This window comes from Antechinus flavipes, chromosome 6 (genome assembly GCF_016432865.1).
Source record: "Antechinus flavipes isolate AdamAnt ecotype Samford, QLD, Australia chromosome 6, AdamAnt_v2, whole genome shotgun sequence".
Classification (NCBI taxonomy): domain Eukaryota; kingdom Metazoa; phylum Chordata; class Mammalia; order Dasyuromorphia; family Dasyuridae; genus Antechinus; species Antechinus flavipes.
This window is the reverse complement of record NC_067403.1, coordinates 256,407,680-256,422,423: the sequence shown is the minus strand read 5'-3', so window position 1 is coordinate 256,422,423 and position 14,744 is coordinate 256,407,680. Positions and strand designations below refer to the sequence as shown.

At 59.3% G+C, this 14,744-nt stretch overlaps 3 protein-coding genes across 4 annotated transcripts; 1 reads left to right on the top strand and 2 right to left on the bottom strand.

Moving 5' to 3' along the window:
• Window positions 1-34: 34 nt before the first annotated feature.
• CST6 (cystatin E/M) lies at window positions 35-2,077 on the bottom strand. The gene is made up of 3 exons (XM_051963945.1): window positions 1,794-2,077; window positions 967-1,086; window positions 35-263 (listed from the first exon to the last, which is right to left on the bottom strand). The coding sequence occupies exons 1-3, from the start codon at window positions 2,028-2,030 to the stop codon at window positions 180-182; spliced, it is 441 nt and encodes a 146-aa protein (XP_051819905.1). The 5' UTR covers window positions 2,031-2,077; the 3' UTR covers window positions 35-179.
• An 8,757-nt stretch (window positions 2,078-10,834) lies between these two features.
• Window positions 10,835-12,683, bottom strand: BANF1 (BAF nuclear assembly factor 1). The gene is made up of 3 exons (XM_051967520.1): window positions 12,568-12,683; window positions 11,927-12,077; window positions 10,835-11,365 (listed from the first exon to the last, which is right to left on the bottom strand). The coding sequence occupies exons 2-3, from the start codon at window positions 12,047-12,049 to the stop codon at window positions 11,219-11,221; spliced, it is 270 nt and encodes an 89-aa protein (XP_051823480.1). The 5' UTR covers window positions 12,050-12,077; window positions 12,568-12,683; the 3' UTR covers window positions 10,835-11,218.
• A 27-nt stretch (window positions 12,684-12,710) lies between these two features.
• Window positions 12,711-14,744, top strand: EIF1AD (eukaryotic translation initiation factor 1A domain containing). Of its 2 annotated transcripts, XM_051967518.1 has the most exons (6): window positions 12,711-13,176; window positions 13,529-13,628; window positions 13,809-13,917; window positions 14,004-14,112; window positions 14,192-14,242; window positions 14,386-14,744. In XM_051967518.1, exons 2-6 carry the CDS (start codon window positions 13,542-13,544, stop codon window positions 14,519-14,521), a joined length of 492 nt encoding a protein of 163 aa, XP_051823478.1. In that variant the 5' UTR covers window positions 12,711-13,176; window positions 13,529-13,541; the 3' UTR covers window positions 14,522-14,744. The 2 variants fall into 2 exon arrangements, with proteins under 2 accessions (XP_051823478.1, XP_051823479.1); XM_051967519.1 differs by lacking the exon at window positions 12,711-13,176 and having other exon boundaries at window positions 13,547-13,628; window positions 13,787-13,917.

Genomic DNA, 14,744 nt, shown 5'->3' with positions numbered 1-14,744 from the left:
AGACTTGGGGGCTCAGAGTGAGCAGAGAAGGCGGTGGGTTTATCCGTTTATTCATTCAGCCGTGGCCGCTGTGCAATCTCCAGGGCCCGGAACATCCCCCCCCCCCCAGCCTGTCCCATCTTCCTCTGCAGGCGCCCCCCCCATCCCCTCCCCCCATGCTGGGCCAAGCCAGGGCGGCCTTAGGCGGGCAGACACGAGAACTTCTGGACCGTGGTCTGGTTTTTCCAGGGGACCTGCAGGATCTCAAAGTCACACTGGAAATTCTGGGGGGACAGAGACAGAGCCGTGGAATGGACCGGGTCCCCCGTGATCCTCCCCCCTTTGTCTCAGAGTCTGGCCCGGGGATGGGCAGGGGTCAGAGGCCCTGGAGGGCAAGCCCAGAGCAGGGGCCAGAACAGGAAGCCCTTTGATTATGAGCTCATCCGGGCTCGGCCCAGAGGGTTCTGGGAGCGGAGGAGGCCCTGTTTCCTGGGGCAGCCACGGCCTGGGACCCCCCAGAATGGGGATGAAGGGATGCTGAGCCTGCCAGGGAGTGGTCGGCCGCTGGCTGGGCGCAGGCAGGGAAACTGAGGCTGGACGGGGGGAGGGAGAATGGCTCAGTCTCCCGGATAGGAGACGGCAGCATCAGGATCTGAACCAGCAACCGGCCGGCCCCCCTCCCTGCCCAGGAATCTAGGAGGGGGCCGGGGGAGGAAGGCAGGGGCGCCCCAGTCTGCCAAAGGCGTCCGGTCCGATTGTTCTCGGGAGGGGAGACGTCCGGGCCAGGGCACGTTCACACACGTGTTCCCACTCTCCCCGGCGGGCAGCACATCGCCCCCAGCTGGACTTGGCTGCCCGGCCTCTCTGAGGTGGATCCTGGGGTCTCAGGAGACCCCAGCTTGCAGGACTGTTGAGCCTCCCCCCCCCAAGCTTTGCTCTGGAGTCAGGGTGGGCTCGGGAGGACCCAGGCCCCTTTGCGGCGCTTACCTCCTGTTCCGCCGAGAACGGGCACTGGGTCAGGTTCACTCCCTCGCCGGTATCCGCACCCTTCCGGCACTGGGTGCTCCCAAACAACATGGTCAGGAAGTATTTGATGCCAGACACGAGCTAGACACGGCGGTCCCTCAGTCAGCGGGGGGCGGCCGGCGAGACCCTCCCCAAATGCACCCATCGGGGCCCTGAGCCCTGCCGTCCCTCCCCGTACCCTGCCAGCCTCCACTTGCAGACCTCTGGGGTTGGGGAGCTCACTGCCTTCCCGGGCAGCCCTTTGGTCCCTTCTAGGGACTGAAAGTTTGTCCTCCCTGGAGCCTCAAGCTTCCCCTTCCTCCCCCTCTAACAACGCTGCCTCCGTGGAGACGTCCGGCCTAAGCTCAGGACTTTTCCCAGGATCCCCCTGGCCTGTCACTCTCACAGGCTGCCCCCAGACAGACAGATGGCAAAACCCTCGCAGCCCCGAAGGCAGTCCCCAAACTCCTCTGAGAGACCCGGCCCCCTGCAGTGGGGAGCCCCCAGACCCGCCTCCCGCTCCCGGCCTCTGAGCCCCCAGACCCGCTCCTGTCCCCAGCCTCTGAGCCCCCAGACCCACCTCCCGCTCCTGGCCTCTGAGCCCCCAGACCCCCTCCTGCTCCCGGCTTCTGAGCCCCCAGACCCCCTCCCGTCCCCAGCCTCTGAGCCCCCAGACCCGCCTCCCGCTCCCAGCCTCTGAGCCCCCAGACCCGCCTCCCGCTCCCGGCCTCTGAGCCCCCAGACCCGCCTCCCGCTCCCGGCCTCTGAGCCCCTAGACCCACCTGCCCCCCCAGCCGGGGCCCCCTCACCTGCTTCTCGGCCTTGAGGACTTTGGTGTCCCGGAAGTAGTAGATGCTGTTGCTGCCGGTGTTGAAGGTCTGCACGGCCAGCTGGGTGTACTCCTTCAACTCGGGGCTGCTGGTGGACACGGGGATGCGGGCCCCCAGCAGGTTCCCCGGCCGGGGCTCGGAGCCGCCCCCCTGGTCCCCGTGGGCCGCGGGCAGGCTCAGGGAGGCGACACACAGCACCAGCAGCGCCACCAGCATCTCGGCTCTGGGCAGGTCTCAGGGAGCACGGGGAGCGGGCCGGGCGGGAGCCTTTTACCTGCGCAGGGAGCCCCACCCCCGGGCGCGGGGAGTCCCCTCCCCCTCCTCCTCCACCCCTGGGAGCTGCCCGACAGGTCCTGGGCCTCCTCCCTCCCCAGCCTCGGGCTGGACGGAAACTCTGCCTCCTCTCCCTCCTCCCAGAAGGCGGCACCCTTGCCCCCCCAGAGCCCCCGGAGCAGAAGGGGGCGCCTCCTTTGGGGGCTCTCCCGGACCCCGCTCGAGAAGGAACAACCTGGGAGCAGCGTATCCGGGCGCCCCCTTAGCCAGCCTGGGCATCCTCAGGGCTCGGCGAGAGTCGGGCTCACAGTGATCACTTAATGCTCGCTGCCCGACTGACTTCGCTGATCCCCTGAGGGAGGGGGGGACCTATGTGGGGGACCCGGCAGTGATGGCCGGCCCTGGTCCTGGCAGAGCCCACCTTTGGCCCACATGAGGGGGGAGGGGCACAGCTGCCCGTGAGTCAGAACCCCCGGGAGCCACCAAGGAGCCAGCCTCCATCGGGCGCTTCCTGAGCCCCGGGGGGCCGTTCTCTGGGTCCCAGCTCTGCCCCCCCCCCCAGCCAGGGCGGGGGCTGCTCCCAGAATTTGGAGCCCGAAGGGGGCCGAGAGATGGTTTCAGCTACGCCCCCAAAGAGGTAAAGTGAGGACAGGTTTGGTCCGGCGACGTGCTCGGGGACTTAGAGCTGCCGCGGCAGTTGAGGATTCAAGTCCAGGTCCCCGACTCCAACCTTTCCTCCGCCACCGGAGCTGCTTTGGGGGAGCCGGGCTTTCCTCTGGGAGGGCTGGGCGAGCACTCGGGGGGGGCAGCCCCTTCAGCACCAGGTGCCCCGACTTACCCAGTGTCCCGAGCGAGGCCGTAAGGAGCGTTGATCTGGACCCGCCTGCCGGGTCTCTGTGCTAAAGGACGTTCCCTGGGACGTCCGCGTGTCCAGCAGGAGACCAGAAGGACCTCACTGCTCTTAAGCCATTGCAGCCCAAAGCCCGGGGCGGGGGGGAGGGGGGGACGAATGACCTTGTTCCCAAAGCCCCCTGGGATGACCTTGCTCCCATGGGAAAGCCCTGGATCTCCGAGAGAAAGCGAGCAGGGGGAGGGATGTGTGGGGCTGCCGTCCCCCCCCAACTCCCCCTACCCCCCCAAGCTGGCTTCTTCCCTTCAGTAATCTGGAGAGAAATCCATGTCTCCCACCCTCTCTCTCAAAGCCGGACGGGGTTTGGGAAACCCAAAGGGCAGGAGAGGATCCTGGGAAAGCGGAGGAGTCCCCCACTCAAGGACTCTGGACCCAGCCAGCAGCAGGATTCCCAGGCCTCGGCTCGGGGCATCGCACAGGGTTAGGGTCTCCTCATCTGCTCTGCTCTCCAAGCCCCTTCTGCTTCTTGCTCCTTCTCCCTCCCTTATCCATCAATAGAGTCCTGGTTCCTGTGAAGGGGGTGACTCTGTCCCAGTCTCCTGCATTGAAGCTTCCTTCCCTGGCCCTCCTTCTTGCTCCCCAGATCTCTGCTGACCTCCTGTCCCCTTAGCGCCCCCCCCAGATCTCTGTATTCTGTATTCCCCTCCCCTGGCAGGGCAGCTGGGTGGTGCAGCGGTTAGTGTTGGCTCTGGGGTCCCAAAGACTCCTCTTTGTGAATTTCAGCGCATCAGACCCATCTCTCCGGATAGCAACAACCAATTAGATGCCTCCCCCTGCCCTTCCCAGTGCATCCTTGTGATGTCATCTCTTGTCTAAGAGCTGGGTATCTTTACTACTTCTTTAGCTCTCCTACCTTCTGTCCCTTATCTCCCAATGGGACGGCTCGTCCTGCAGAGGTTTAATAAACAACAAATAAACTGAGTGGTCTCTGAGTAGTTCATTTTGGGTAAGGGTCTTCTACATCCCTCACATGAGGAAGGCCCTTTGCAGGCCGGGGGTGCCCGGGGTCCTTTGCAGGCCGGGGATGCCCGGGGTCTTTGCAGGCCGGGGATGCCCGGGGCCCTGTGCAGGCCAGGGGTGCCCGGGGTCCTTTGCAGGCCGGGGGTGCTCAGAGTCCTTTGCAGGCCGGGGTGCCCGGGGTCCTTTGCAGGCCGGGGTGCCCGGGGTCCTTTGCAGGCCGGGGGCGCCCGGGGTCCTTTGCAGGCCGGGGATGCCCTGGGTCCTTTGCAGGCCAGGGGTGCCCGGGGTCTTTGCAGGCCAGGGGTGCCTGGGGTCCTTTGCAGGCCGGGGGTGCCCAGAGTCCTTTGCAGGCCGGGGATGCCCGGGGCCCTTTGCAGGCCGGGGGTGCCCGGGGTCTTTGCAGGCCGGGGGTGCCCGGGGTCTTTGCAGGCCGAGGGTGCCCGGGGTCTTTGCAGGCCGGGATGCCCGGAATCCTTGCTTTCTTTGTTATTGTTCCATTTTATGCCCCCATCCGCTCCCTGGGTCACGGATCCCCCTCCTCCTAACAGGGGGGAGGGGTCTCACTCACAGACACCAGGAGTCTGGCGGGATTCAGGCCCCAGTGACCCTCTGATTACTGTCTGCGAGGGTGGGGCCTGAGGAGACCCATAGGAGGACATCTGAGGGGGGCTTACAAAGATCAAAGGGGGACGAGACACGGGAGAAGGGGAGCAGCCTAGCACACAAGGCCGAACTTCCTGACTCCTCACAGGCCTCAGTTTTCCCATCTGTCCAAGGCGGAATGTGTCCCTTCTGGCTCGAGCCCCAATCGTGACAGAGGGCAGCCGTGGTCTCGGCCCCGCCCAAGAGCAGGGGTTTTCTCTCACTTGCACCCCGGAAACATCTGGCAGTCCAGGAGTTTTCTGGGCTGGGACCTCAGCTTGCTCTTCCAATGGGAAAAGAAAGGGACTACCTGACCCAGCCTGGTCCCAGAAACACTGTGGGTCCCCGAGGCCAGTCAGGAGAGGGGAGGAGGAACCTTCCAGGGAACGGGGTGGCCCTGAGCTTCCCTACCCTCCAGTCAAACCCAGAGCCCTTTCCTCATTAATAAGGGACCAAAGGCCTCGGATCTCAAGCAGCCGCTCTCTCATCGCTCACAGCTCGGCAGAACAGGGCCGGGGACGCTCCCCCTTCTCCCCGGGGGCTGTAGGGCCGCCAGCTGCTACATCCGAACTGTGGCCGACCGATCGCTGCGGAGCAGCCCCGGACACCTCCTAGCCGGGTTAGCTTGGACGAGTCACTTCCCTGCTTGCCTCGGTTTACTTATCCATAAAATGAGCAAAAGGAGATGGCAAGAAAAGTCCAAATGGGTCACAGAAAGTCGGACATGAGTGAAGCTGGGTTTTATTACAGCAAGATCGTTTTTTTGGAAAAAATTGTTTTTTCAATTAACATTTATTTTCTCTCCCTCCTACCTCCCTGTCCAAACACACAAACTCATACACACACACACACACACACACACACACCCTCAGAGTCCTTTCCAGGAAAATGTGGTGTTTGCCTTGAGTCTGTTTTATGTGTTATCCCCCTTAAGGGGCTTTGCTTGGCCTGGAGCCTGCAAGACTCCTCTTCCTGAGTTCAAATCTGGCCTCAGACACTCATTAGCTGTGTGGTCCTGGACAAGTCACTTCACCCTGCCTGCCCCCGTTCCGTAATCTGTAAAACGGGCCTCAGAGGGAAGTGGTGGACCCCAGTATCTTTGCCAAGAAAAATCCAAGGAGGGTCATGGAGAGCAGGACCCAAGTGAGCAGCAATGACAGGGGAGACAGAGGTGACGACCCATGAAACACAGAGGGAAGGAGGGAGCTCCGAGCCCCTCCTTATGGACGACGCCCCACAAAGGGCCATGATTTGCCCAGGACAAGGGTCCCGGGGAAGGCCTCTGCCTCCTGACCCTTCTGACTGAGATTTCAGTTGAAGGAAAGGGCCCCTAACCCTCCATCCTCAGCACTCTGGGACTCGGGGGGTCCAAGGCAGAAACAAGGTCCCCGACTCCCCAAACATCCTTCGCCATGCTCCTAGAGGCAGAAAAGGCCCGGCTGCCTATTAATCAGCGAACATTGGAAAGAGCGGTGCCGTCGAGGCAGGGGCCCTGTCCCTGTGGGCGCAGGATTCCCAGCTGTTTGCTCGGCCAGCCCTTCCTGCCCTGGAGGCTCTGGCCCAGTTGTTCTCCACCTGGTACCCGGGCTCAGTCCTCCCTCCTCCTAACTCTTAGGCCATCCCACCTTGATGCGCTATCCCCCGAGCCTTCCGTCATCTCCCCCCTTTTTCCTGGTCTCTCTGACTTCCAAAGACTGCCCTCCATTCCCCCTCCATTCCAGTCCCACGGGCGCTGGCTCTTCCGGCGCCCGGTGTTCCACCCCCCACGCCCACATCGGGAGCACTCCCTTTTCAGCTCCCCTCCCCTGGAATTCTTGGCTTCCCGGGAGCATCCTTCAGGTGGCATCCGCTGCCCATGGCGCCTCCCCTCCCCCTCTGGCTTCGGCTCTCGCCGGGACTTGGTGAGATCTTGTCCTTGCTCTGTACTGACCGTACACCCTGGGAGACCAGAAGCCCCTTGGGAACAGGGCCGGCCAGTTTTTATTTGGGTTTTTCGTTTTACTCGCTCCACCAGCCTCTAATACTCATGACCCTAATAAATATTTGTTGGACAAAACGGAATTGTGTAATGAGAAATTAATGTTATCGATAAATAAATTATAAAATGACATAAATAAAGAAAACATTTATGAAATGCTTACTAAGTGCTAGACACTGCATCAAGTTACAAATACAAGCAAGCAAGATGGTCTCTGCCCTCGTGTAGCTTTTATATATATATATTTGTGCTGAGACAATCGGGGTTAAGTGACTCACCCAGGGTCACACAAGCTAGGAAGTATTAAGTGTCTGAGGTCACATTTGAACTCAGGTCCTCCTGACTTCAGAGCTAGTGCTCCATCCACTGCGCCCCCTAGCTGCCCCATGTAGCTTATTTTCTAATAGGGCTGGCTAGAAATTTCATCTTCTCTTGCAAATCGTTAACACCATATGAAAGACTGACCAAAAAACTAACAAACAAACAAATAAATAAAAGACTGCCCCAAACCATTAGTAGTAAGAGAAATGGAAATTAAACAATTTGAAAAATTAGACACACTGATCCGCCGTTGAGGGACTTGCAAATTGGGTCCAACCATTTTGGAAAGCAATTTCGAGTTGGACAAAATTGGGCAAGAGATCCCGCTCCGAGGCGTATTTTCCAAAGGGTTCGTGATAAAAAGAAAAGCTCCAGGCGCCAAAATGTTTATTGCACCCCTTTTTGTGTAGCAGAAATACTGGAGAAAGGGGAGGCGTAGATAGATGTCCATTAATTGGAGAATAGCTGAGCAAAGGCGCCATGTTTGCCTGTGTGTGTGTGTGTGTGGCAATTGGGTCTGCTTAGGGGTCCTGCCCAGCATATTAGTATTGGGTGACTTACCCATACTGATAGGTGTCAAAAAGCGGTTGAGGCTAGATTTGAACTCGGTTCCCCCCGACTCCAGCACCAGCGCTCTATCCACTAGACCCCCCGGCTGCCCCTTTGGTACGTGAGTGTAATCGCGTATTACTATGTCGTAAGAACATTGAAAATGGAAGCATGGGAAAATTTATATGAACAGGTGCAAAGCAAAACAAGCAGGATCGGGAAGGTAACAGATCCAACAATGAAGTCATTGTATAAGAGAGAACAATAGCGATTAAAGAGCCAAAAATGGTCGCTGAGAAACTGCTGCTAAAGTTGCCTCCATCTGAGGCTGGAGCTGCCTCCCTTCTCTGCAGAGGTGAAGGACTATGGGTGTGGAGCACTGAAGGCGTCACGCTCGGGTCAAGCCTCGCCTCGTGAAGTGCAGTTGGCTCCTTTCTCTATTCCAAGGGACGGCTCGTGGGGCGGGAAACAGATTTATTCTGAATGCTGCAACTTGGCGAAAGTCGTTAGTTGTTTGTAGGAACTTTGTAGTCGATTCTCCAATTACTGTCACATCATCTGCAGTGATAGTTGTATTTCCTCGTTGCCCGCTTTAATTCCTTTTGCTTCTCGTTGCTAAAGCTGACATTTCTAATACGAAATCCAATAGGAATGGCGATAGTGGGCAACCTTGTTCCGCTAGTCAGAAATACAGAGCTGGGAGAGTGGGAACCCCCAAGTCAGTTCTCGGGCTTTTGCCTTCCTTCGGGGGTGTGTTCAGATCTGGGCCTGGCCCACCCCGACCCTCCCAGCTGGGGTCAGACCCAGGCGGGACGCTCTACTTCTGCCTCTGGTCCTTCCCCCGCAGACAAGTTTAGCACCGGGGCTAGCAATGGGTTCTTTTAGCAGTTTTGAGTATTTTGTTGGCGGCTTTGCTGTTTATCATCCTATTCCTTTGATTGGCCCGTGATGTCCCCCTGTCAGGAGAGGAAATGGGCCCCAAGTCTGGTGTGGCCTTCTTGGGAAGGAGGAAGCCCCGCTGACCCCCTTTTTCTGAAGGCTGGCTCATCATTCCTTATTTAACAAGGTCTAGGGAGCCAGGCAGGCTGTACAGTTCTCTCTGAAATCTGGCCCATGTGTCTCCTCTGTGTCCCCGTCCTGTTCTCTCCAGGGCCTACTTCATCTCCTTCAATCCTATGTGATTTCCCCTTCTTTTCCAACCTCCACAAACTATTTGGAAGTCACATGACCTGGTACCCAGAATCCCGGTCCGGGCCTCCTGGTCCTAGCTCTCTCCTCAGCACAGGAAGTGTGTTTGGGTGCTGATGCTCCGCCTCTGGTCATCCAGCTGTTACCAGGCTCCAGACCTTTCCTGACCTTTCCCCTCAGCCAGTTTGCCTATCCACCGAGGCCCCACCGAGGCCCCACCGAGGTCAGCACGTTATTTCCTTGGGTTCTGGAGATGCTTGAATCCAAGTGACCCTTACGGTGGGAATCCTGGGTTCTGAACCAGCAGGGTCGAACCCCATCTGTCACTGGCTTAGCCCCCATTCAGTCTGCGGGATACCAAGGAAGGACTCGATACGCCTATAAGGATATGGGGGGGGGGGCTTGGTGGGCTCCTTTGAACCTCCTCAGATCCCAAAGAAGGGCCCTTGCCCAGCTCTAGCTAGAGTTCCAGATGGTTCCAACCAAGCCTAGGCCGGCAACTGCTAGCAGGGTGCGGGCGGAGGGCACTGAAAAGGTCGGGCTGGGCAAGGCTGGGCAAGACTGGGGAGCAGAGTGGGTGCTCAGTCAATATTTGCCTATAGGAAAGCCCAGCCCCATCCTCTCCTCCTGGAGATCACGCCCAGCCTAGGATTCCTGTGGGCCTAAGATCAGATAACAGCCCCTTGGGCAGGGAGCAGCAAGTTGCTGGCTCACCCTTTCCCACGAGTCCACCCAGGCCTGTCCAACCAAACAGGAGCCCTTTGTCCTGTCATCCTCTGGCCGCTTCACACTTTCCAAAGCCACGATCCCAGCTAACATCACAAGTGGCCACAGGATCTTGGGCTGCCCTTTCCCCACCAGCGGAACACAGGGACCAGCTGCCATCACTCTCCGTATCTCCTATCAGCCTAACTTGGGCCAAGAACCTGCAAAATGGGGACCGCCGGCCTCCTGAGCCCCCCACCAAGGCTTGGCTCCCCGAGCTCACCACCTCAAGGCAGATTCTGTCTCACCCCTTTGCTCAATCCTCCCAAGAGTCCCAGAACAGGACAATACTTCAGTGTCTAAGCAACAGAAAGACTGGGGAAGGTAACAGAAAGGGGAAAAGTCAGTGTGGGCTGGAGTCAGGGAAGGCTTCCTGGAGGCAGTGGGAGTCTGAATTACCCAACTTAGCCACAGGGACATTCCTTCGCCACCACGGGACTAGAAATCCAACCTCCGCTCTCCTCTTGCTATCAGTCCCACAGGATCAGAGGTCTAGAGCTGGAAGTAAACACTCCAATTTGTAAAGGATGAGGAAGTCGGTGTCCAGAGAGGGAATTGCTTAGTTATACCGATCACAATGGGGGAATAATTTAAAGCCAGGACTTTGCTTCCAAACCATGTGATAACAGAATTGGGGCGAGGGGGAGTGTTCAGGAGTCAAGGATGTTTCTCTTGTGACAGAAAATGTGACGTTCTTTGGGCAGATCAGTGATGGTGAATTATTTTTCCCATCAAGCATTTTTTTCCTTATGGAACTGAAATGTCCTTCGAGCTTCAATTCCTCCTTGGCACCTGGTCCCCTGGCTCCATCCCAAATATTCAAGTGTTTTCTTATGCCCGGAATGGTGTGGTTAACACAGGAATGGTACCTTCCTCCCTGCAGTCATTCTGAAGGTGAACATCTGCGCTCCCACCCCCAGCTAATCTAGTACAGGAAACTCCGATCAGTCAGGCCTTGGACTTGGCAGACGGCCCATCTCAACAGGTGACGGATGACCCACATCCTGAGCTGCCCACCACTAACCGCTGGACCCCTCTGCCTTTACCACGTACGTGGGCACACCTGAAACCTCCGCCCTAGGAGGAAACTGTACAAACTTCCCACCCCCCTTAACTGAGGACTTCGGACACCAACATATCTGCCCAAGTCCCAAGACACTGACTCCCGTGGCCTGAAGGTGGCCAGGTTTGCAGTTTGACTTGGTAGTGGATAAAAGGCCTGTTTTTTTTTTTTTTAATTTTTTATTTAATAATTACTTTATATTGACACTCGTTTCTGTTCCGATTTTTTTTTCCCCTCCCTCCCTCCACCCCCTCCCCTAGATGGCAAGCAGTAAAGGCCTGTTTTTGAAGACTGGCCGCCTGCAAGGTGCCCCCCTACCCCATTGTCGCACCTCCCTCCCCACTTGCTATTCCACACACTAAGACCAGATGTCAAGGCTGCTGACTTTTATTGGTTTTAAAAAAACTCTTTACAATGGCAGTGAATGTTCTTTTGCCAAAACTATCCAAATGGCATAAAAGAAACAAGAAGTGGGGGTTTAGGGAGTGGGGAAGTCACTCCAGAGACCCACCCAGGAAAGCTAATAACTATCGCCACTGGAATTTACGGGACAGGAGACATGCTGAGGTGCGGGCAGGGAGACTTGTGTCAAAACGAGAGTGGAGGGGGAAGGTGTCCCAAGTAGGGGCGGCAGCAAAAATCTTTCCTTTTCTTGGGAGTGGGAAGGGAAGGAGGGACAGGATTTCCCACTTGGGGGTGCTAACTGTGAAGCCCCATCTGAGGGATAAAGGGGGGCCGGCCCCCAGGCACAGGGCTCACAAGAAGGCATCACACCACTCTCGAAGGCAGCCAAAGCAATCCCGAGACTGCTTGGCATTTGCCCCGCAGGTGTCTTTGAGCCACTCCCGGAAGAGGTCTTCGTCTTTTTTCAGCACCAGGAACTGGCCTAGAACCACATAGGCCTGGAAGAGACAGAATAAAGGAGATGAGACAGAACAAAGGCCTGGGCTCCGGCACTGAGCACACGTCGTCCCCTTTCAGCTTTCTGAATGTTGCTGGGACGGGAGGGGATGGTCAGCGTCCGAGCCGGCCTGGTCTGGCACCTGGGAACGTCCTGGAGCTCAGTCACAGTCGTGAGAACGTCTCTCGCTCCCTGCTCTCTCTTCCCTTCCAACTCAAATCCAAGTGTCCAAGGACCACCTCCCAGAGGGCCGACCCCTTCCCCTCCTCAAATACTGTCCTAGCCCACAGTGCCGCTTCCGCTCTCCTGCTTGGCTGAGAAATGGGGTGGGGAGACGGGTATCAAACTGAGGCTCAAAAGTGAACTGACAACAGCCTCCGTGCCCCATGGCTCCCTTTCTGAGGCTTCCCCAAGAATCCATGCCCTTGGGAATCATTTGGGGTTTGCGATTCTGCATGTCCACGTGTACACTTGGCTCCCCAAACCAACCATGGGACGGCGGGCGCTCAGACGGCTCCCTCCCCGACCTCGGCTTCCCCTTGTGTAACCCGAGGGCCCGGACCTTGTCGAAACCCTTGTCCTCAAGCTTCTTGCCTAGCACTTCTCCGATGCCCGCCAGGCAGCACACGGGCTTATCCCCCATGGGCTCGGCCACGAAGTCCCGGTGCTTCTGGGAGGTCGTCATGGCTTCTCTGACCTGCTGGCCACTACCCCTGGGGGGAAAGAAGGCTCCAGGGGAGGAGCCAGAGGTGGAGTCACTGCACCCGTTCCGCCCCTGGCAGCTCCCGACCAGACTGCACATGCTTACACGCATCCGCCACCTTGCCCCGCTTCTTCCTTCCCCCCCCCCCCATCACACTGAATCGATCCCGCCCAGCCCGCACGTGTTTGACAGCTTGGTCCACATGGCCCCGCCCTTTCTCCCCGCCCACGCCCCCCAAGTTCCGCGACGGGAAGGGGAAAAAAGCTCACACGGCCCGCCCCGCCCACACGTGCTGGCCTGCCTCTCCCGCCTGCAGGATTCACGCGGCCCCGCCCCTTCCCTGACCCCGCCCCCTCCTCCCCATGCCAGCCCCCCACGTTCCCAAGCGGGAGGGAGGGAGGGGGCCACAACACCCGGCCGACCCTCCCCCGTCCCCTCTTTGCTTTCCCGCCCCACCCCTGCCCGAGACCCTGGCGCCCGCAAGCCGCGCGCGCGCCCACCGGCTCCGGCTCCGGCTCCCGTAACGGTCACAATCCCAGCAACTGGCCTCTCCCGCCTCTGCCTCAATACTGCACGGCGTGTGCCGGCTTCCGCTTCCGGGTTGTCGAGGTCGTTTCCGGGGCATGGTCGATTTGAATGAAGGCGGGAAGGGGGCGGGGCCAGACTATGGCTAGGACGTCAGGAAGCGAGAGCTGAATGTTCTACTGGGCGTGTTCTGTTCGAGTAAGTGACCATAGAGACGGTGCACGCTCTCCTGCGGCGGAAGCGTGCTTCCGGACGGTTACCACGGAGATGGCGTGCGCTCTGTCCTTCCTTCTCTATGGCCAGACCTCCGGCCGCGCTCTTCCCGGTGGAGCGAAGGGCGCTCTGCACACTCGTGGCACCTCCGGAGGCTCTTCACTCAGTCCACCTCGGGGCCGGCGGTGGTGGCGGAACTGAAGCGCCGGGGTCTGCGCTGCCTCCCAGGGGGAAGAGTTAGGCGGGGACTCCGAGGCCCCGGAGGGGAGCCCTTGGGCCTGCGCACCGGAAGTGTGGTCTCCGGAAGTCCCCGGCTCGGGCTGGCGAGGTCTGTGGGAAGCAGCGGCGGCGTCGGCGGCGGCAGGAGGAAGGTAAGCGGGAAGAGGACCGGTGGCGTCTGTACGGGAAGGCTCCGTGCAGGCGGCGAGGCGGGGCTCAGGCTCCAGATCCCGGCCCACGACCCAGGCCTTCCCCTCGCCTCTTCCAGTGGTGACCGCCCAACCCCGGCTCGCACCCACACATTGAGATTATCCGGAAACTGGGGCGGCCCCTGCCCCTCCATCGCATGCCTCAAGTTTCCTCATTTGCAAAAGGAGGGGCTGGGTTCGGGCCCCAGAGTTTTGTGTGTGTGTGTGTGTGTGTGCCCGCGCGCCACTGAGAGAATCCCCCAGCAGGCCATTGACCCCTCTTGGGGGGGTGGGGGGTCTGTCCTGATATCTACAGCCTCGGACCCAGCATGTCTCAGGCTACCAAGAGGAAGCATGTGGTGCAGGAGGTGCTTGGGGAGCACATGGTGCCCTCGGACCAGCAACAGATTGTGAGGGTGAGCTTCCTCCCAGTGTCACTCCCCCATCCCTGCTGCTGGGTCATTGGGGAGGGGGCTGCACCAGGGCCACAGTTCCTTCACTCCCCCATCCAGGGTTCACTGCCCTTCCCCACTGGGCCACTGTCCCCCCTCCCCCCTTCATTCCCCCATCCCAGGCTCTCTTCCATCATGGGGCAGGTTTTAGGGACCCCTGGCAACAACCTGCACGAAGTGGAGACTGCCCAGGGGCAGCGCTTTCTGGTCAGCATGCCCTCCAAGTATCGCAAGAACATCTGGATCAAGAGAGGTGAGGGGTGGGTCGGGAGCCGGGGCTGCCGTGAAACCCCAGCCCTCTGGGCAGCCCCGAAGCCTCAGTGGGCCCCTCTCCCACAGGCGACTTTCTCATCGTGGACCCCATTGAGGAAGGGGAGAAGGTGAAGGCCGAGATCTCCTTCGTGCTCTGCAAGGACCACGTGCGCTCCCTGCAGAAGGAGGGACTCTGGTAGGGCTGCCTGGTCCTGGGGGAAGGGCTTGCATGGCCCAGCTCATCCCCACCCCAACTCCTCATCCTCTTTATTTAGGCCGGAAGCCTTCTCTGAGGTAGCCGAGAAGCAGAGCAACAGCAGGAACAGGTGAGGAAGCCCTGGCCCCGGCCCCTCTGAGCTCAGAGATGGGCTGTGTCCAGCCCGGCCCTCGGGTCCAGTCTGCCTCCTTCACCACAAGGTCTGAAAGGCCCAGGGAGCCCCTCTCACTCCCATCTGCCTCCTCCCTGCAGACCGCCTCAGCCAGAACTTCCAGGAGAAACCCAGTCTTCTGAAGACGACAGTTCTGAAGACGATTCTGACCTCTTCGTCAACACCAATCGCGTCCAGTACCAGGAGAGCGAGGAGGAGAGCGAGGAGGAGGCCTGAGGCTCCAGCCTCCCTGCCAGCTGGAAGCCGAGTCTGCCCCCCGACCCCACCTCCACGGACATAAATGGGCTTGCTCTGTGTGCCCACCCCCTGGATGGGGATGAGGCCGGGCTCCCACCTGAACTCCTGCTCTTCTCTGTAAGAGATTAAACCCCTGGTGGGTTGAGAGAGAGCCGTGCATTGACGTGTACCAGTGTGCCTAGTAAAGCGATTCCGACTTTGA